Raw genomic sequence first — 21,448 nt, 5'->3', positions numbered from 1 at the left:
AGACACTTAGCCCGCTGCACCATGCAGGCGTTCCTCTCTGTCTTTTTTAGTACACATAATAGAGCTATAAAATGGCCTCTAAGCATAGTGTTAGCTTTTCCCACAGGTTTTGGTAGGTGGCATTTTAATTTTTATTCTGAGTATTTTCTAATTTGCAATGTGCCTTAATTGAGCTTTTCACTATTTAGGTTTGTTTAATAATTTCCCAGTCCGTGATAATTTTTATTAGTTATCTTTTTGTTAGTATTTCTGCCTTATTTGCTTTGTATCGTAAGATATCTCTCTATGTTTTCATTCTTTTGAAACTTTGACCACCTGCCTTATTGTCAATTTTTTTTAATGTTTTTATGTGTACCCTAAAATAATTCTGAAGTTTTTGGTTGCATTCTTCTATGTTCATGCACGTTAGGTCAGGTTTTTTATAATTGTTCCCATCTTCCCTATCTTTACATATTTTTTATTTTCTTAATCTGTCAGTGAGAAATTTGTGGTATAATTTGGCAGCATAATTGTGGATTCATGTAGGTCTTTTGTTGCCGTTTTTTGCCTTCTATATTTAGAGGATGTGTGCCTACGTACGTATTTAGTGTTGAACCTTTTATTATAAAAATGTCCCCTTTTGTCTCTAATGCTTTCCCCCTCAAGATGGACTTCATTTGAAATATAACTACATAATCTTTCTTTTGGTTTGTGTTTGCATGGTATATATTTTTCTATCCTTTTTTTTTTTTAATGTTTTCCCCTAAGTAAGCTTCATAGTTACACAGTTTTACTAGTCTTAAATCAGATTACAGAAATGTATCCATCTATGAAGTCTGTTGCTACAGTTTCATGGACATTGCAAAGTACTTTTATTAACTTCATTTACTTTTCTCCAGACTTAATTCTATTGTAATATATTTTAATTCTTATTTATGTGTCGGGACATTAACGTCCCTATTTTATGTAGTTAGTATTCACACAAACTTACCCACACATTTCCTGTTTTCATTGGTTTTCCTTTTCTGCATCTGGAAGCTTCCACTTGGAATTGTATTGTTCTCCTAGTAAATTTTCTTTATTCACTGGATCTGCTGGAGAATCTGCTGGAGATCTGCTGGAAAACATTTGTCTTCATTTTTGTTTTTCTGAAAATGTCTTTATTTTACCCTTTTTGGGGGACTTCTTGATGGATTTTATTTTATTATTATTATTTTTTCTTGATGGATTTTAGCACTTGGAGATACCACTCCCATTCTCTTCTGGCTTCCAAATCTTTTTTTTTTTTTTTAATTTAATTTTATTTTATTTATTTACTCATGAAAGACAGAGAGAGGGAAGCAGAGGGAGAGGTAGGCTCCCTGCAGAGGAGGGAGCCTGATGTGAGGATCAGGACCCTGGGATCACAACCTCAGCTGAGCCAAAGGCAGACGGATGCTCAACCTATTGAGCCACTCAGGTGCCCCTGGCTTCCAAATTTTTATTGAGAGTTCAGCTGTCAGTTTAATTTTGCTCTTGTCCAAGTAATCTCTTTTTTCTGTTTTAAGATTTCTCTTTCTCTTTTTTCCCCCATACTAGTTTCACCCTCGTGTGCATAGGTATGGTTTTGTTATTTATCTTGCTGGTAATTCTTGCTTGATCCTTGTGTGACTTTGTATTTTTGTCAGTTTGGGAAAATGCTTAGCCATTATCTCCTATGTCTTAATCTTTTTTTTTTTTTCTTTGACTCAGGTTGTTCAGATGTTACTTCTTACACTATCCCCTGTGATTCTTTCCCCCTCTCTCCCAGCTTCATTCTGGATATTTTTTCAGGCCAATCTTTACTTTTCTAATTTTCTTCTTAGCTCTGCCAAATCTAATGAGTCCATGTTTGACTTTTTAATTTCCATAACTTCACTTTTCAGCTGTAGAATTTGTATTTTATTCTTTGTTAATTATTTGCTATAATTCTTAGTTTTTTTTCCTCTGTAGGGTTGACCCTTGAACAACACAGGGATTAGGGCTGCTGACCCCTGTGCAGTCAGAAATCCATGTATAACTTTTGAGTTAAGTACTAATAGCCTACTATTACCTGGAAGCCTTACCAATAATAACGTAGTCAATTAAGATTTATTTTGTAAAATATTTTTAAAAAGACATTTTGTATATGTATTATACACTATATTATAAAGTAAGCTAGAGAAAAAATATTATAAATAAAATCATAAGGAAAATATGTTTAAAGTACTGTAGTATATTGAAAAATAATCCACATGTAAGTGGACCCATGCATAAGTGGAGCCATATAGTTCAAACCTGTGTTTTTCAGGGTTCATTTGTCAGTATCATCTTTTGCTATAATGGAAAACATGGCCACTGAACTTTTCGACATGTGAGCTAAGAATGACCTTTACATTCTTAAAGGATTATTTATAAAAAAAAAAAAGTCAAAAGTATCCACAGAGATTGATTATATGTCACCTGCACAAGTCTCAATATTCTTTGGTCCCTTAAAGAAAATGTTTGCCGACCCTTGCTATATATATTCAAAACAGATATTTTGTAATCTGATTATTCCATTAGTTGAAAGTTCTTCATTTCTAAAGTCTATTATATTTTGTAGTTTTCATCAGTGCTATCTTGTCTTCTCATGTGCCTGGTTTTATTTGAGCTTTGGATGTTGTATATGCAAAATATTTTAAATAATTTGATACTAGTATGATTTTTTCATTTGGCAAAGATTTGTGTTTGCTTCCAATAATTGACTGGAAGAGACTAGTAACCCTGTATAACATCTTAATACAAACAACATCAGAGATTGAGATGATTCTAAAATGGGCATCAATTTACTTGTGGATCACATTTATTCATAGAGTATAATGTTCTTTCCAGAGTCCCAGTCCAAAGGGTGGCCCTTCCATGCTAGGCCTTGAAATATAACTTCTATCTCTATAACTAAGACTGTTGAACTGCTTCTGAGTCTCTTGATTGCCCTCTTTAAGAATCAGGAAAACCTACCAGGCCGGATTACATATGTATATCCAGTTTTTCTGTTTATCTTAGTTAATAGAATTCATCTGAGTTAGATAACACACTGTTATCAGCAGAGGAATATGTGATATCATTTCTATGTGTAGTTTGTTTGGTTTTAGTGGGGGAGGGGCAGAGGGAGAGACAGTTTATTTAAATTTTATTTAAATTCAGTTAATTAACATATAATATATTACTGATTTCAGAAGTAGAAGTCAGTGATTCATCAATTTTATATAATGCCCAGAGCTCTTACATCACATGCTAGTGGAAGAGAGAATTTAAGGAGCCTGGCGAGGGCTCATTCTCGTGACCCTGAGATCATGACCTGAACCAAAATCATGAGTCAGACACCTAACTGACTGAGCCACCCAGGCCCCCTTCTGTGTGTAGTTTTTATAATTATAGTGACTACTCTTAAGATGATAGAATTTAGACTTGGCCATTTTTCCTTTAGGGTTTATTCAGTTTTTACTACTCTGTGCATGTTTAACATTTTCCTGCCCTAAAGCAATGAGAACTTCTGTTTTAAAAAGTAAGTAGATTTCTCTTAATGTTCCTGAATAGGGGGTTGCAGAGAAATTATTTGGAAAATATATCACCATGCCTCCTTTGTAAAACTTTCTCTCATTACTCTGGAGCAGTCATTTGTTTATTTTAATTCTTATTACATTGATTTTGTGAGGGTTTTTTGTTGTTACTGCTGTTCTGTTTTGTTTTTGGTATATTATACAGCCTGCATACCTATAAAAGTGTGACCATACTAAAGATGATATGATAGTATCATTTCCTTTATCTTGTGTCTCTTGTATCCCTGCACCTAGCATAGATGTTCATTAAATCATCATGATTATTAACAAATTTTTAGGGGCCAACTACAAACTACTACAATATTAGATGAAAAGAGGTCTACAAAATTTTTGAAATTTGGAATGCAATCAACTCCCCCCCCCCCCCAATCTTGGTGCCAGATGCTGTACTTTAACACAAGATGTTGTGGGGTTTTTTGTTTGTTGTTATATTTTTCATATTAATGACCATTTTGTGTGAGTGGTTTGTTGATAGCATTCTGAACACTTGAAGGTAACAATAGCTGATAGTATTATTAGGAGAAAAAGAGGGGCCCAAGTGCTTACTCTGAAATATCATTACCAATGGTAATGTCTTCTGAAGCCTATACAGTGGGATTCCATTCTATTCTAGGCTTGACTGACAGTATCAGAGTACTGATTTGGTTTTTATCATTTCCTAAGGTTTTTCCAAAAAGTGGAAAAATTAGTTTAGAATTGAAATTGCACAGTGATGTATATAATGTCCAGAAACTGTTCAGAAATTAACAACATGTCAAGAACTCTTACTTTTTACTTAAGAAATTTTTTAACTTTTTAATTGCAGTATAGTTCATATACAGTGTTATAGTAGTTTCAGGTGTACAGTATAGTGATTGAATAATTGTATACATTCCTCAATAACGCTTACAGAGGTAATGTTTGATGTTTAGAATATCTTAAATTATTTTTCTTTTTCAGCTTCCAGCCGATCTTACCAAGATGCACATCACAGACAACCCTCATCCACAGGTGACTCATGTGTCTTCTAGTCAGTCTGGTTGTAGCATCGCCAGTGACTCTGGGAGCAGCAGTTTATCTGATATCTATCAGGTAGTATCTTAGGAGTTTGTGTGCTGTGCATATGGCTTTGTTATTCTGCCATATATCCCATGCTTGTGCTTTAGGTGGTCACATATCTTTTAATTAAAGTGTATGAAATTCAGGTAGAATGTCTTTGGGAAAATAAGCTTTATTGTTTCAAATTTGCAAGCTTAATTAAAGAAACAATCTTTTGAGAGTGATTAAATATGATTCAGGAGTGTATGAATATAATATTATTTTTAAAGACTTTAATTCAGGGAATTCATTATGAGTAATGCTTGCTTTGTTAAAAAATAGTTCTTGAAACAACTGAGCTTTAAACTTATACAAAGGCTGATTTTTATTATAGACTGTTCAATAAGTAGTCTTGAAGAAAATTAGAGTTGTTTTTTCTTCTTTTATTTAAATTCTAGATAGTGATAGAGTTGCTTTTTATTGTAAAGGGTCTATTAAATTTTCTAGTAGCCCTCTTAAAGTAGCCCTCTTAAAGGCCTTTCCTTTATTTATTTATTTATTTATTTTTTTTTTTTTTTTTTTTTTTTTTTAAGGCCTTTCCTCTTAAAAGGAAACAGGTGCAGTTAATTTGAATAGTATATTTTATTTAGCATAAATATATCCAAATACTATCATTTCAGCACATAATCACAGTTTAAAATTATGAGTTAAATTTTTAAAATTCTGACTTCTGTAGACAGTATAAAAATACTTTAATATAAATTAAAAATAAACATGTACATGTAAAAATTAACATCAGAAAGTTAATTTACTAGCTGTTTTTTATTAATAATATTTGCTACATAACTTTGAGCTTGTGTAGTATTGGATTTTAGAGAAGTAGAGGGACTTTTCAGGATGACTTCCACAGATGTGATTTTGAGTTATTTAGAATGTCTTTCTTCCACAAGTGATTGAAGACCTAAACACCAGTTGTTTAAACAATAAGGATTGGATATCAGCCAATATTGGCAGAGTAGAGAACTGCAAAATCTGTCCTTCCAAAAAAGTAAATAAGCTTTGGCTGACTTTCAGGTCACTCCAGCAGAAAGTAAGGCTAAGGCAGAGTTGTAAACTACCTGACTGAATGTTAAAGGCTTGCTCCAACACGCAGAAAGCCTAACTACCATTCTAGGCTGCCAGTTGCTAGTGAAGTTCCAGGTGGAATGTTGGGAGGTTCTTTGGGTTTGTTGTGGCTAGTGGTTGCTTGGTGACTGGGCAGACTGAATCATCAATCAGTGCCATGGAGGAGCTGACATCGTCTTTAAAGCTTGGCTTTGGACTCATCCTTGGGAAGCTGGATGAGGTGGTGGAATTGCCCAATGACCTGAGTCCACAGCCGACTTTCCAGAGCCACTTGGACTGCAGCACTCTTACTGCCTGCTTTGGTGACTCTGCAACAGCCCAGGCAGGGCACCAGATGGAGCAGCGAGGCTCTGCCAGCCCAGGCTGTGGCACCACTGGCCCCAAGGTGCCAGGCAGAGGAGTATGAGGGTGTATGCACAGTATGGGGATGTGGGAGTCTCCCAAAGCCAGAATTTAATAAAACCTTACTATACATCTCCGTTCTGACCAGCCACAGTTCAAGTGACCAATAGTCACATATGGCAAGTGGCTACCATATATTACTTGTCTTTTGAAATGGAGTTGTTGCTTGAGGAAAACATTTTAGACTGTGGGTCCACTGAGTTGTTTTCAGATGTTTTAGGAAAACCATCATTCTTAAGGGAAACTTGTAGGCAGAGACAAAATGGAAAGAAGCCTCCGTTTTTGGATTATGCATAGCTTTTCTCCACAAAGGTCATTGCTCTGGCCATCTGCATCTCCCTGTTTAGCATTTTATCGTAGACAGAACAAGGAATTCTCCCTGTTCATCATTTTGTAGGAGATGGAACAAGTATTTTTTAAAAGTACACTTAAAAAATGCAGTGACTCTGGAGCCTCTCGCAGTATTTGCATTCCAGGCATTCTGCCCTTCCCCCAAAGGAATTATCATGTGCACACCTAAAGTCAACGTAGAGCTGTAGCTCCTCTGGATTCTGTGTTTTTCCTAGAGAAGATTGACCCTGGATTAATGAAGTTTAGGAATATGGCTATAGATTTCTTGTAGGGTAAGTGGGAATGTCTAGACCTTACTAGGAGAAATCATACAGCAGAGTTGTGGTGTTGTTGAGCTCTAGGTACCTGATCTCATTAGTATATCCATTTCTTTTTTTTTTTTTTAATTTTTATTTATTTATGATAGTCACACAGAGAGAGGGAGAGAGAAGCATAGACACAGGCAGAGGGAGAAGCAGGCTCCATGCAGGGAGCCCGACGTGGGATTCGATCCCGGGTCTCCAGGATCGTGCCCTGGGCCAAAGGCAGGCGCCAAACCACTGCGCCACCCAGGGATCCCAGTATATCCATTTCTAAACCAGATGTTATCACCTTTTTGGAGCAAGGAAGGGAGCCTTAGATGATTGTAAGAAAAAGGACAAAAGGTTAGTGCATAGACTGAGATCAGAGTCACTTGGAAAGGCCAATGCTTTGCTCCGCACTAGCAGATGAGCTGTACACAGCAGGGTCCTCTATCTTTGGCAGGATTCTGGGGGAGCTTCTGAAGCATTGCACTTATGTAATATCTACAGGATGTCTACCTACTGGTGTGCCTACCTGAGGCTATGGCTGAGGCATGCCTACTGATAGTTGGAGGTCTTCTGCTGTAGAATTACAGGCTTGAATGTGGTGTTTTTTTATTCTGTATGTTTTTTTATTCTTCACTAAGCACTCTATTTTTTTTTAATCTTTTTGGTATGAATATGTTTATAATCAGATTAGCTTAAAATTTAGACAAATTTATACATTAAGATGTTAGATTGTTCTTGGATCAAGTATTTTATGTGTCCTCAAAGAATACTCAAGATAAATAAGGAGTGCTTCTTTCTGACTCTTTTTTCCTATTTATTTCAATCTGTATATATCAGCAAGAGCTGGAATGTTGTGAAGTAAAGCATTGGTCTTTTCATTAACTTATTTTTAGAAACCTGAGGTATACATTCATCCCCCATCTTTTTTGGTTTCTATGTGGGAAGTAAAACACGGTGCTAAAAATCCCAGTGCTTCAGTTATTATCTCTATGGCAGCATGAGTTCTTATTAATTCATAGCTTTACTGCCAGTCTCTCAAAAACTGGTGCTACATTTCCTCTATGCTGTTCGACACCTCAGCTAGCTTTGTTATACCACGTTTCATTCTATTTGAATATTTCTGTTAAAAATATGTGTCCCTGGTTAAAATCTCACTTATCTTAACTACTACCATTTTACACAGGGCTGGATCCCATGACCCCCTGAGATCATGACCTGAACCAAAATCAAGTCCGTCGCTTAATGGACTGAGCCACCCAGGCGCTCCTACTCCTATTTTTTAAACTCCCACATGAGATAAAGCATAGTGTGACTTTACTCATATATTTTAAAAGTTTAAGTGCTACACCATTATCTAATTTATACTCTTCATTTCTTGCTGAGAAGTCACATTCTCAGCCTTCCACTTCTAACCACAGTCTGCAAGTCTGTTTTTATGTTACACTGTTCCCCACTTGAACATTCTAGGATCTAGTCCACGACAAAATATACGTGTTATTCCCCGAACATGTTGCTTTGTTCTAGCTCTGTGTTTTGGCTCTGCTCTTCTATCTGCAGTTTCACCTTAATGACATGTTCATATCATCTCTCATGTCTTGGAACCCCACAGCAGTTTTTCTGCAGATCATGAGAGGAAAATTTGTGGAGGCAGTGTTTGTTTTTTACTTTTATATTCCATGCTGAGTTAAGCACACCATTGGTACTTAGGAAGTAATCTAGATGTTTTTTAGTTGAGTTATACTTGAAAGTAGAAACTAATATTTTTCCCAAGGAAAGTGCAGAGGATTATTACAAATTAAAGCTTGATTATATCCAGGGCAAAGGAGAATTTACTTGAACTGGCTGACCTGTTGTAGAGACCATAGAAGGATTAGTTTTACAGTGTTCTTGCCTTAACCAGTGAGATGAAGAGGAAACATAAGGACTAAGTGGTACATATAAAAGGTTGAATGAAGTACTCACAATGGCAATGCAAGAAAGAGAAGGTTAATGTTAGGTTTAATATTTGTTCTGAATTTGAAAATGTGGTTTTTGTAAGTTGGTGTAACTTTTCATTCCAACCTGTAGTTCCCCTCATTCTTTATCTAGATGAAAACAGGAAAAGGATATCCTCTGGTGGTTTATTTGGGGAAGCCAAAGTCATCAGAAAATCACCTCAGACTGTCTGCCTCACCAAATTATATTTACACGTATACACAGAGATACATTAATACTGCAGGGAAGGAAAAACACAAGAAGTTTAATGAATTTACCTTATTAGCTGTTTGACAAAAATACCTTTTTTCTCCCTAAACTTAATTCACTTATTACAATCTTCTGGAGGGTCTGCTATAATCCAAGTGCTAGGATAAAGTAGTTGAAAGGCAGGGGCTGATCTTCACTATACCCTGTCTTAACAAATGTGACATATCTTTCAACCTACATTTTTTTGGTAACAACTGTTGATATTATGTTATTAGTCTCTTAGACTCTTAAATTTTCTTTATAGCCTTATTCTTTACTTTGCTTCACTTGGGGTAATTTTTATTGCCTTTCTTCAAATTTCCCCTTACAGTTTACATTTCTTTACTTAGATTTCCCATTTTCACTCTACTTGTTTATATTTTGTTTTAAATCTTAGAACTTGCTATAATGTTGGCAGTTCATGTCTCCTAATTCCATCATCTCTGTCATTCCTGGGTCTCTTTATATTGATTGATTTTCCTCCTGGTTATGTATCACATTTCCCTCCATCTTCCTAGTAAGTTTTTATTGTATTCTGGGCATTTTGAATACTACACTTTAAAAAAAAAATCATCTAGTTATTTGAGAACTAAACTCTACCAACAAACTACGTTCTCAGAAATGTCATGCAGTGACTTCTAGTTTTGATGATTTATTATATCTACCTTCACCTTAAAAGACCTACCTTGCCTTTGCTTAGTCAGTGAATTAGACCTTGCATTCTGCATAGCTCATTTTATTTACTTTTAAAATATAAAGTCCTTTTTTTAATTTCCTAGCAAATTTTTGGCTATTCTTGGCTATGTTTTTGGCTATTCTTTCTTTATTATTTTTAATTTTTATTTTGCCACATTATCCTTCTTGTGTACTTTTAACAGTTTAATATGTTCCTTTAAATTATATTATTCATCCTTTTTCTTTTTATCATACTTTGAACAAAGGACAGTTAAGACATTTGTGAGGAAAGATTATGTTCTTTCCTTTGCAGATGTCCTTAAAAGCTCTAAGAGTTCTGTTAATACCATTCTTACAATCCCTACCCGTGATTTCCATTCTGCCTAAAGAATTTTCCTGTTAAGTATCTTCATTTCTCACACAGATGACTACAAGCCTTGCCTGTTGTCCATATAACCAAATTGAATCTTGCTTATTTTTGCTGTGAACCATCTTTTTATCAGATACAATCTAAAAGGTTAGGAGACTATGTTGAAATAGTCTAGGTCATATGATGAAAACCTGAAATTGTGATGAAGACAGTGGTTTAAGAACCCAAACGTATAAAGTAGATGGTCCTTATAATTTGATAAAGTGGAAGAAGGCTACTCTGGGGGTGAGCTTCTGTATTCTGAAAAATTAAATAAACTATAGAGAATATTGCTTTAGGGGTTTTTAGCGCACTAGTTTATTGAATTAAAATTGGTATATGTAAATAGGTTTTTGAAAATCATTTTAGCATGTATACATTTAAATTAAAACTATATTTTTAAAAGAAATTATAACCTGCTAGCAAGTTTGTGGTTCCAAGGATATATTATTCAGAAATGACTCTACTTAAACCCTAAGGTTCTAGAGTCAGAAAGCAGAGGCAGTTTTGGCCTCAGGGAACCTGGTTATTTGTGGATGTATGCCCATGTTTTGTCTGTCTGTCTAGTCTATGGGCACCTTATAGGTTGCTTCAATATGTCCCAATTATTTATTATTTCATTATTTCTACATTATTTTCTGCATTTCTAAATTTACAGTTTTTAAGAAATTTGCTAGTTCTTTACAAATATCTGAGACTAATATATTTCCAAAGTTGAGGTTCTAAGTTCAAGCCTATTTTAAACATTGGTTACAATAATCTCAAATCTTCTTTGCAATTAGATTCAATAAAAAGATATTGGGACATTATGATTATGTTTTCATTACTTCACAATTGGCCTACTTTAGCACTTTTCAGTTTTACATTTCTGTTCTTAATTTACATGGCTGCCTACGTTACTGGATTATAAATCTTTGTGGTGAAAGAATATGTTATTTGCAATACTCAACACAGACTAGTAACTCATAAAATGATTGTTGATAAACTGTATCTCTCCTGCACATCATGTTTTAGGAAATGTTATACTTGTAAGCAATATATGTGTTATTTGGAAAACAGGTATTAGTCCAGGTGGTTATATCTCTTGACCATTTTATACTTACTGGCTCAGATTTATCACCTGGATGTCACAGTGTGGAACAATGAGCCTATATTTTTGGGCAGAGAGAAACCTTTAATAAAAAATAGTGTTTTGTTTTTGATTCTTCAGAGTGTTAGGAAAGGGTAGCTTGGGTTAATTCAGGCTGTGACATACAATTTTTATAAAATAATCGATCGAGATTTCTTTCTGTAGGCTACGGAAAGTGAGGTAGGAGATGTAGATTTAACACGTCTTCCAGAAGGACCTGTTGATTCTGAAGATGAAGAAGAGGAAGATGAAGAAATTGATCGAACGGATCCACTACAGGGGCGAGATCTTGTTCGAGAATGTCTTGAGAAAGAACCTGCAGACAAAACTGATGATGACATTGGTAAGAAATACATGTATTCACAATAAGAATTTTATAGTTTAATTTATACATATAGTTTATACCTCTTGCTGCATAACAAAATACTTGAAGCATAGGCTTAAAACAATACACGTTTGTTTTCTTATAGCTTTTGTGGGTCAAGAATTCATGAACAGCCTAGCTGAATAGTTCTGGAACAGTGTTTCATGAAGCTTCAGTCAGGATATCAGCAGGGGTCACAGATACCTGAGGCTTCACTGGACTGCTGCGCTAGAGTATATACTTCCAAGGTGGCTACTTACAGGGTTTTTAGTACAAGACCTCAGTTACTGCTATGTGGGCCTCTCTCATAGGCTCTTGAATATTCTCCCAATGTGGCAGTTGGTTTCCCCCAAATCAAGTAATCCAAAGGAGAGTTTTTTATTATTTAGTTTATCTTTTATTACCTGGCCTCAGGAGTGTCACACAGAGTAAGTGTGATATAATATGGGAGGGAACTGCACAAGATCATGAATAACAAGAGGTTTAGAGCCATCTTGGAGGCTGGCTGCCCCAATTTGAGAGTTTGTTTGGAAGATGTAGCTGGGAAGTACAGCTATTGGTATACCCTTGACCAAAGAACGGTCATCCTTTATCAGGAAAGTTCAAACTCTTCAACTGAGCGAGTGCACAGCTTACAGCGGGATGCGCATGGACAGTCAGAGAGAAAGGGAACACCTGCCTAGCCAGGCAGGTCACCTGAGTCGGCCCCAGTGATTACTGGGGTGATAGACGTCACAACCAGATAGCCCTCATATTCTGGCTGCTCCCAGTTTACAAAACAAAAGCTCAACTGCATTAAAGTAATTTCCCTTCTCGTGTCCATGAGATAGGTAAGCTACAGTACAATAGTGTCTGATGTCTAGTTTTCTAAAAATGTTTCAAATGTTATCAAAGGTCATCTTTTTATTTGTCTGCCTGAAAAAAATATATATAATTTTTGGATAACAGTTTATGAATTTTCTTTTTTGTATTTCTTACAGAACTGATAAGTTTAGAAGGTTGAATAATACTAAAGATGCTCATGTTTTCTTTGAGAACAAAGATTACTTAGAGTCATTATATATTGTTATGATTCAATTAAGATTTTAGCCTAGATTTCCCTTTTATAATAGCCATATTGCTGTCATTCAGATCAGAAGATGTTACTAAGAATCATAATCTATGTGAGTAATGATCAGTACATTTGAACATTCCTTGCCATTCTAATGACACAACATAGTTAATTAACTTGCAGTTTAGACTCATGTTATGAACAGTATCTGCACAGAAACTAAAAGTGCATTTTTAATGATAAAAGTTTGTATACTGTGCTCCTTTCACAGTTTTTAAAAAATTGAAATATAATTATCTCCCAGTTATCCAGATAGATAGTACCTTATCCTTATTTCTTTTTCATCCCTTAGCTGACTGCTTGTTTCTCCCTTATATTTATCTTTTTTACTTTTGTATCTGTACCAGTAATGTTAGCCAAAGGCCCGTACTCATAAACATTTGTTGGTTATAAAGAGACTTACCTTGCAGTTACTTCACAAGTTTGGCACTAGAACTCAAATTTGTTATCCTTCATTGCTTAATTACTTGTTGACATAACATTCTTTTGAACTCTATCCAGATAAGAACTAGACAAAAGACTTTTTTGCTAATCTGTTAGATTGAAGGACATCACTAACTGAACTACCATGGAATGACATCTCAGGCTAGGAAAATTAGCCTCATTTGAATCTCTGGGTTTCCAATTCCCTCTGGAGGTTATGAATTCTGGGTATCTTCCAATATGTGTATTTTTTTGTGTGATTGTGAAAGGTCGATTAAACAAAGCATTGATTTTTTTTTTTTTAAATCAGCAATCATCTTGTACCTTGGTTGCTCAGCATTAGCAGCCTAAATTCATAAGTTGATTTAGAAAATTGGGAATTCAATTGTAGATTTTATTGGATCTTTAAAGTATAGTCTTTGATGGTCTCTCTACTAAAATATCTTCTTCTTCCTTTTTTTTTTTTTTTTTTTAAACAGAACAATTACTGGAGTTTATGCACCAGCTCCCAGCTTTTGCAAACATGACCATGTCTGTAAGAAGAGAACTCTGCTCAGTGATGATTTTTGAAGTGGTAGAGCAGGCTGGAGCTATTATTCTTGAAGATGGGCAAGAGGTAGACTAGCAAATGTTACATATTATTTAGTGTGGGAGCTGATTTTTAGAATGATTTCATTTCCATAAATTCCTGTAAATCTTGACTTTTGAAATTTATACAATTTTTTGCGTGACTGCTGTGTTTGGGTTTATTATAATTTCTAAAGATAGAAGTTTTTTTTATTTTTGCTTTTGCTTTATTTTGTCTGTCTTAATTTTTATTTCCCAGCAGTGAGCCTAGCATAAATATTCAATAAATAACATTCATTGAAACAAATTTGTTTTTACTTCTCAGTGGACTGCTGTCAGTTGAGACATTTCTATGGTGGCAGTACTATGTTGAGAAATGTTTGGCTAGTGACTTTCAACGGGTAAAGGAAGGATGCAGAGGCATTGGAAGGATACAGAGGAATTACTGCTGTTAGGAGTTACTTCAGTTTTTCTTACCAAACTGATGGAAATTAATGCTGACATATCAAGTCAATGAAAATCGTCTTATACTGCTAGCAAGGATATAAATAGCATTTCTGGAAAGTCATTTAGAAATTTTTAACATGGGCCTTGAAGAATTAACAGTCCTCTATCCTGTTTCACTCACTATGAGTCTTTGTTTAGTACATAACATAAAACTGAGTTAGACCAAAAGATGTTCTTGCAGCATTTTTATAGTAGTAAAAATTGGAAATGGCTAAAATGTCATTCAGGAATAAAGAAGTAATTATTATATTGTCTACAGGATATAATATGTAGATATTCAGGGTATTTTAAAATTTGATGGAAGCTCTTTGAAGGCCAGGGCCTATGTCTAGCTTTATTTACTTGTTTACTTCCCATGTCCTAAATATCTGACACTATCATAGGATAATCTCAAGAAAAAAAGTTTCATGAACAAATTTTAGTATTAAATTTTCTTAAAAGGCAGGACAGTTGAATGACTATTTCAGGAGTATAAAGTAATATAGACACAGGAGAGAAATTAAACTTCTAACAACAACTGTATAAACACTGGAATTTTGAAGAACTTTTCTTTTCCACAAATTTTTATGTTCTCTTAATTTTCCACAGTTCTGTCAGCAAAAATTTTGTTACGTGCGTTCTTTGTGCTAGGTACTATTCTAGACACAGGGAGTGTAGTGGTGGAAAAACTAGACACAGTCCCTGTCCTCAAGTAATTTATGTTATCCATAAATTGCACAGTGAGTGAATTTCATACTTGAAATAACCAAAAAAGCACGCTTTTAAAAAAATAATTTTGTTTTGCTACTGATTCTCCTTCAGAACCGATGACCCACATTTCCCTTAAATTACCTTTAAACTGTTGATAGTTGAGGTTGTTAAGAATTATACTAAAGGAGAATAAGTGACCTTTCACTAATACATACCAGGTTAACTTCTAGGAGCATCATATGTTTCTGTATAAATGAAGACAATATTTTCTTTTTTTTTTTTAAAGATTTTATTTATTTATTCATGAGAGGCACAGAGAGAGAGAGAGAGAGAAAGAGAGAGGCAGAGACACAGGCAGAGGGAGAAGCAGGCTTCATACAAGGAGCCCGACATGGGACTCAATCCCAGGTCTCCAAGATCACGCCCTGGGCTGAAGGCGGCGCTAAACCGCTGAGCCGCCCGGGCTGCCCGAAGGCAGTATTTTCTTAACATTAAGAGAAATTTTTAATATTTTGTCAACCTGCTTTAAAATTCAGGGCCATAGTAGTCTTTCTGAATTAGTTACTAGCAACTTTTTTTTCTTTAGAGTGCTTGCTATATGCCAGGCACTGTTCTAAGGAGTTAGTGTGTGTAAACTGATTTCATTAAGACAAAGGTCCTGTGATAGTACTTTGGTTAAGTCCACTCAGAAATCAAGAATCTGGGGCACTGAGAGGTTAAATAACTTGCCAGGAGTCATCCAGTTAGTGTCAGTGTGTGGATTCAGGATTTAGGAGCTTGTGGTTTAACCCATTTGTTTTTCTCCAAGTATTTGGTCAATTACGGAAGGTTCCCCTGGTGTCATTTGGTGACTAAAAGAAGAAAATGTAAAATAAGCTTTATCAGTTTGTGTAGACAGGCATAGGGTGTTTTTTGACAGAGTACAAAATAATGTAACTGGATCTTTTTCTTTTTTAAATTATAAAAGTTCAATGTATTCATTATTTTGCAAAGTTAACATGTAACTATTTTTTAAAAGAGATTCTTAAAACCTGTCTTTTTCTCTATAGCTTGACTCATGGTATGTTATTTTAAACGGCACTGTAGAAATCACTCATCCAGATGGAAAAGTTGAAAATCTCTTTATGGGAAATAGTTTTGGAATTACTCCCACTCTGGACAAACAGTACATGCATGGAGTTGTTAGGACGAAAGTAGATGATTGTCAGGTAAGTTTATCTCTTTGGTGTCTTGTAGTATTCTTTGTTGATTTCAAATAGCCGAGCCTGTTTTTTTTCTTCCTTAAAATAAAATAGCTTGATTTGAGAATTAGGAATTTTCAGAAGTTCACAGTTAATAAAGGAAATTAGATTTTGTGTCTAACTCAAAGATTTGTGGAATTAAACTATAAATTTTTAGAAGAGATTATACGAAATGTTGGTTCATTAAATTTCTATTGAGTAATAGCCAGCTTAGTCCTTTTTTTTGGTTTTTTGTTTTGTTTTGTTTTTTTTAAATAAAGGAAAGAAATAGGAACTTCTGAGTTGTTTTTAACTTACTCCTGCTTCATGTTTTCTTTCCCTAGCGTCAATTTTAAGAGAACTAGATGTTCACTTCTCCTTTTAGAGCAGAATTTGAACGGATTTAACCTCTTTGGTCTCTTTGTATGTCAGTTATTTATTTCACCTTGATTTTTGTTGATGGTTAAAGGGATTGAATAAAAAAGAACTGATGCCACTCGATTTCTTACCTTTGTGCTCTGCCTTGGTGCATAGTGATATATTTATGTACTATAGGTTTATTAACTGTCCCCATGTTGTTCTCGGACAGTTTGTCTGCATAGCACAGCAGGATTATTGGAGAATTTTAAATCATGTGGAGAAAAACACCCATAAAGTTGAGGAAGAGGGAGAAATTGTCATGGTACATGAGCATCGTGAACTAGATCGGAGTGGAACCAGGAAAGGACACATTGTAATCAAGGTGGGTGTCTTTATTTATTATTCTAGTCATTGATAGAATATAGCTTTCTTCTTGCTAGAAAGGCTTTGAATCACTTTTTGTGCAGTGTAAGGTAATTCACTAATTTTAGAATATAAACAAATGTATTGGTTCTGCTTTTTTCCACATTGATTTTTACACATTTTAATAATGAAGCATGACATTGCCATTTAATATCAATGTGGGTTGGATATTATTTTAGAATACACTGGTAAGAGTTTTCCTTTTCAAATTTATTTCATGATCCATTGATAATGGAGGTGAATTTCATCAAACAGCCGTGTAAGTCAGAAATACAGACACCCTATGATTTCATTCCTATGTGAACTTAAACAAAAGAAATGGACTTGGATGGGTGGGTGGCGGTGGGGAGCAAACCAAGAAACAGACTTTTAACTGTAAAGAATAGACAGGGTTGCTGGAGGAGAGGTAGTTGGAGGGATGGGCTAAATGGGTGGTGGGTATTAAGGTGGGCACTCATACAATTGGGTGTTGTATGGATGAATCACTGAATTGTACACCTAAAACTAATATTACACGTATGTTAACTAACCAGAATTTAAGTAAAACTTTTGAACTTAAAAAAACAATATATAGAAATAAAACAAAAGGACTGATAATGAAAGTTTGAAGAATGGTAGTAGATGAAGGTGCAGTGTTTACTGGATATTTATGGCATTGAAAAGGCATTATCTTCCCTCTGTTTTCTGATCTGAAAATAGTGATATGACAGAGCTTTATTAGGGCTAAATGAGGTAAATCAAAGGCTTTATTTAGCACATTGTAGAGCCTGAATATTAATCCTCATACTGTTTCTCTAGTTTTCTCTCTCTCCCCTCCCCTTTGTCTGCTTGACCCCTTGTCTCCCTCCCACCTCCCCCCACTTTGAAGAAGGTTTCTTTGAAGACCTCCAGATTGTAAAATAGAGAAATTATAGTTGAAATAGAGGAAAACATATAACCATTTCTCTTTTCAGCCTAGTCTTGGTTGTAAAATAAGTAAGTGTGTTATTCATTACAAATACATGAGCCTATTTAATAATGTGAAGGGACTGATGTTAGATCCATTTTTCCTCAGGAGTCAGGATATTTAGCAACACTTTATCTTTTCCTAAACTGGTAAGTACAAGCTTTGTTTTATAGAAAAGGTAAACATGGGTGGATTGCCATAGGCTGTCTTTTTATGGGAGCTCATATTTTTTAATTCTTTATTTTTAAATAATTACAGACTCAGAGAATAGTTGCCAGAACAGTATTGAACACTCCTTCATTCAGATTCCCCAACTATTAACATTTCACTGCATTTTCTCCATTATCACCAGTCTTTCTCTGAATCATTTGAGACCAGTCTGCAAGTGTGATGCTTCATCACTCCTGAATATTCCATTGTGTATTTCCTAAAAACAACACTTTCCTACATAAACACCATAGAAACCTTTAAATTGAGAAATGAAAATTGATACAATACCACCATTCAGGCCCACAGATCATATTTAGTTTTTCACTGACTAGCCCAGCAGTGGCACTTTGTCTTTTCTCATCCAGCATCTCATCTAGGAACACAGTAGCATTTAGTTGTCCTGTCACTTGAGTCTACTCCAGGAACAGTCTTTATCTGTTCATATTCTTAGCAGTTTTAAAGAATACACACCTTTTGTTCTGTAGTCACCCTCAGTGTGGATCTTTACAATGTTTCCTCATGACCAGACAAATCATGTTCTTCTGGCAGGAATTCCACAGAAATGATGTAGTATTCTTCTCTCTGCATCATATCAAGGAGCATGTAATGTCAGCCTGTTCCACCATTGTTGAAACCTACTTTAATCATCTGGTCATGTTTATGTCTGTCAGATTTCTTATGCTCTTTGTAATTGATAAATGTTTGAGGCAGAGATGTTTTGGAGTAGTGTCAATATATCCTACAAACTTCTGTCCACCAGTCGTCTTTTGATTCCTGCCTGAAACAATGATTCATTATGCCCTTTGTAATTGATAAGTGTTTGGGGGAGAGTTGGTTTGAAGTAGTGTCAGTATAGCCTACAAACTTCTGTCTACCAGTCTTCTTTTGATTCCTGCCGATACGGTGATTCCTCTCCCCCTTTTTTTAAACATTTATTATCTTTATCTGTAAGGATGAACATTCTTTTTTTCTCCCAGTAATGCAGTTCTATTGGCATGGACTTGTGTGTTTTACACTCTCACCATCATTATTGTTCCAGGAGACAAGTCCAGTTTTGGCCCGTGGGACCATAATAATGCCAACTCCTTTATCCTTTTGAGATATCCTCATCATTTTTTTTAAAGTTTTCCTGTTATCTGACAAAACAAGATGTTCAGACTCATTTTGTACTTTCCCTGTTCCGGCTTTGGAATCAGCCATTTCTCCAGAGCCTTACATCCTACTAGTGGAGAATAGCATTTAAAAACTGAGATCTACGGAGCACCTGGCTGGCTCAGTTGGTGAAGCCTGCGACTCTTAATCGTAGAATTGTAGGTTTGAGCCTCACATTGGGTGGATAGATTACTTAAAAATAAAATCTTTTAGGGGTGCCTGGGTGGCTTAGTCAGTTAAGTGTCTGCCTTTGGCTCAGGTCCTAATCCCAAGGGTCCTGGGATTGACCCCTGAGTCGGGCACCGTGCTCAATGGGAAGCCTGCTTCTCCCCATCCATTTGCCCCTTCCTTCTCTGGTGCTCTCTGTCCTGTGCTCTCTCTCACTCTCTCAAATAAATAAAATCTTTGTAAAAAAAAAAAAAAAAAAAAATTCAAAAAACAAAACCCCAAGATCTTAGCACTTTTTTCATTGCTACTTAGATATCATTGCTTTTAGTGCCTCTGATTAGACACAGCTAGGAAAGTTGTATAAATATTTACTATAATATATAGTATATTTATACTAAATAAGTATTTATAGTAAATGCATATACACCACAACTTTGTCTCCATCTATTTGTAATAATCATGAGTTCATACTAGTATTCCCAGTTTTGGTGCTATACCGCAGTTTTTCCTGTCCTTTCTCTTTTCATATTTGTAAATATCTTCTCCAGCAGTGTCTCTTGTTATGCTCTGTTTATTTACTTACTTGCTCATTGTAACCAGTCTCCGTGATGCCAGTGTCACCATTCCAGTCATCCCCTTTGCCTGCCAACTCTGCTCACTCTCTCTCCCAGAACCCCACCTTATTGGATACTAGTGAGACCTTTGGTGACATGCTTCTGCATGGCTATGGGGCTCATCTTTAAATATAGTTTTGAGTATATGGCTTAGTCTCTGCAGGTGTCTGACCCCAGTGACTTAGCTGGTCAGAATAATGGCCTTTCTTAAAGTTGATCTGTTCCTTCCCTGACTTAACTATACATGATCTAAGAACCATATTGAAAGACCTCAACTCAAGATTGGCCTGGGAAAGTTAAGCCCAATTTGGTATTCTTTGACTTAGATTGTTTTGGAGGGTGAAAGAAGAATAGGAATGACCTGAGTTTGCCTTGGGTCCCTCAAATATGTTATACGAAGAACCTTACTTGATTTCCTTCTAGAAAAATAATTTATATACCTTTTCTTTAAGTAAATTCTTAGATTAACATTGTTAGTATTGATGTATGTTTACCATGCAGTTATGCTCACTAGTGAAATTGCTTGGGTAAATGCAACAAATGGAAATTTGTCTTGATTTTTGTATTTGGTTTAACATCTGGCTTATCTCTGCATTTGTTCTGTGTATACACTTTTGAAAAGGCTGCAAAGGTAATAAATTTTAGCACTGGTTCAGAAGCTTAGAGCAGTAGATCAATGTTGTTTACATTTCTTTTTATAAATTTGGAGACAGGCAAGCAGTTAAAACTCTGAATTAATGTAAAAACTATATATAGATTTTCTTGTTCCTCTCAAGATGGTGAACTAGCATGGAGAAACTATAGAAGAAGAAACTTCTTTTCTAGGAAGTTAAAAACAACAAAACTCACTATCTTGAACTGGTGTGTTGTTCCTATAGCCTGAGGCAGGAGAGATTTGAAGATGATTAAATTTTTTAAGTTTTACTTTTTCCTTTTGTTGACTTAAGACCATCCTCTCCCCAACTCTACCAATTGTAGAAAAATGGCAGAAACAGGCCACACCAGAGATAAATCATTGAGTTCAAAAGCCCTACTAGGATAAAATGCCAGTTAAAACAGCTACAACTAAGAAAATGCTATTAGGTATTGTCATTCCTTTACCTTTTATCCCTTTCCATCCCTGAGTGCTGGTGGATAACCTGTAAAGACTACCTTCTCCCACTATTGAGTATTTTAACAATGAAAATCTCCTTTGAGGACTGATGTAATAGAGTGACTACAAAGGGAAGTAATCAGTAGAATTATTTCCTGTGATGTTTGTTTATTTTATAATCTTTCCTATCCTTGGATTTTTAGGCAACACCTGAGCGTCTCATCATGCATTTAATAGAAGAGCATTCCATTGTGGACCCGACTTATATAGAAGATTTCCTGCTAACTTACAGGACATTTCTTGAAAGTCCTTTGGATGTTGGGATCAAACTATTGGAATGGTTTAAAATTGACAGCTTAAGGGATAAGGTTGGTTTTATAAGTATGAAGGGGATGGAAGTA

General features: G+C 35.3%; 1 protein-coding gene across 10 annotated transcripts in view; it reads left to right on the top strand.

Annotated features, from left to right (window-relative positions):
• Nucleotides 1-21,448, top strand: part of RAPGEF6 (Rap guanine nucleotide exchange factor 6) — a 190,309-nt gene that overhangs the window by 94,920 nt on the left and 73,941 nt on the right. For all 10 annotated transcript variants that reach the window (XM_077911554.1, XM_077911550.1, XM_077911553.1 and 7 more), the window contains 6 exons: nt 4,518-4,649; nt 11,365-11,542; nt 13,577-13,713; nt 15,911-16,069; nt 16,671-16,823; nt 21,251-21,415. In XM_077911554.1, coding sequence (XP_077767680.1) covers nt 4,518-4,649; nt 11,365-11,542; nt 13,577-13,713; nt 15,911-16,069; nt 16,671-16,823; nt 21,251-21,415 — 924 coding nt within the window. The remainder of the gene's footprint in view (nt 1-4,517; nt 4,650-11,364; nt 11,543-13,576; nt 13,714-15,910; nt 16,070-16,670; nt 16,824-21,250; nt 21,416-21,448) is intronic.

Source organism: Canis aureus, chromosome 10 (genome assembly GCF_053574225.1).
Source record: "Canis aureus isolate CA01 chromosome 10, VMU_Caureus_v.1.0, whole genome shotgun sequence".
Taxonomy (NCBI): Eukaryota; Metazoa; Chordata; class Mammalia; order Carnivora; family Canidae; genus Canis; species Canis aureus.
Note: the sequence above shows the minus strand (reverse complement) of the source record. Positions and strands in the feature narration are given on the sequence as shown.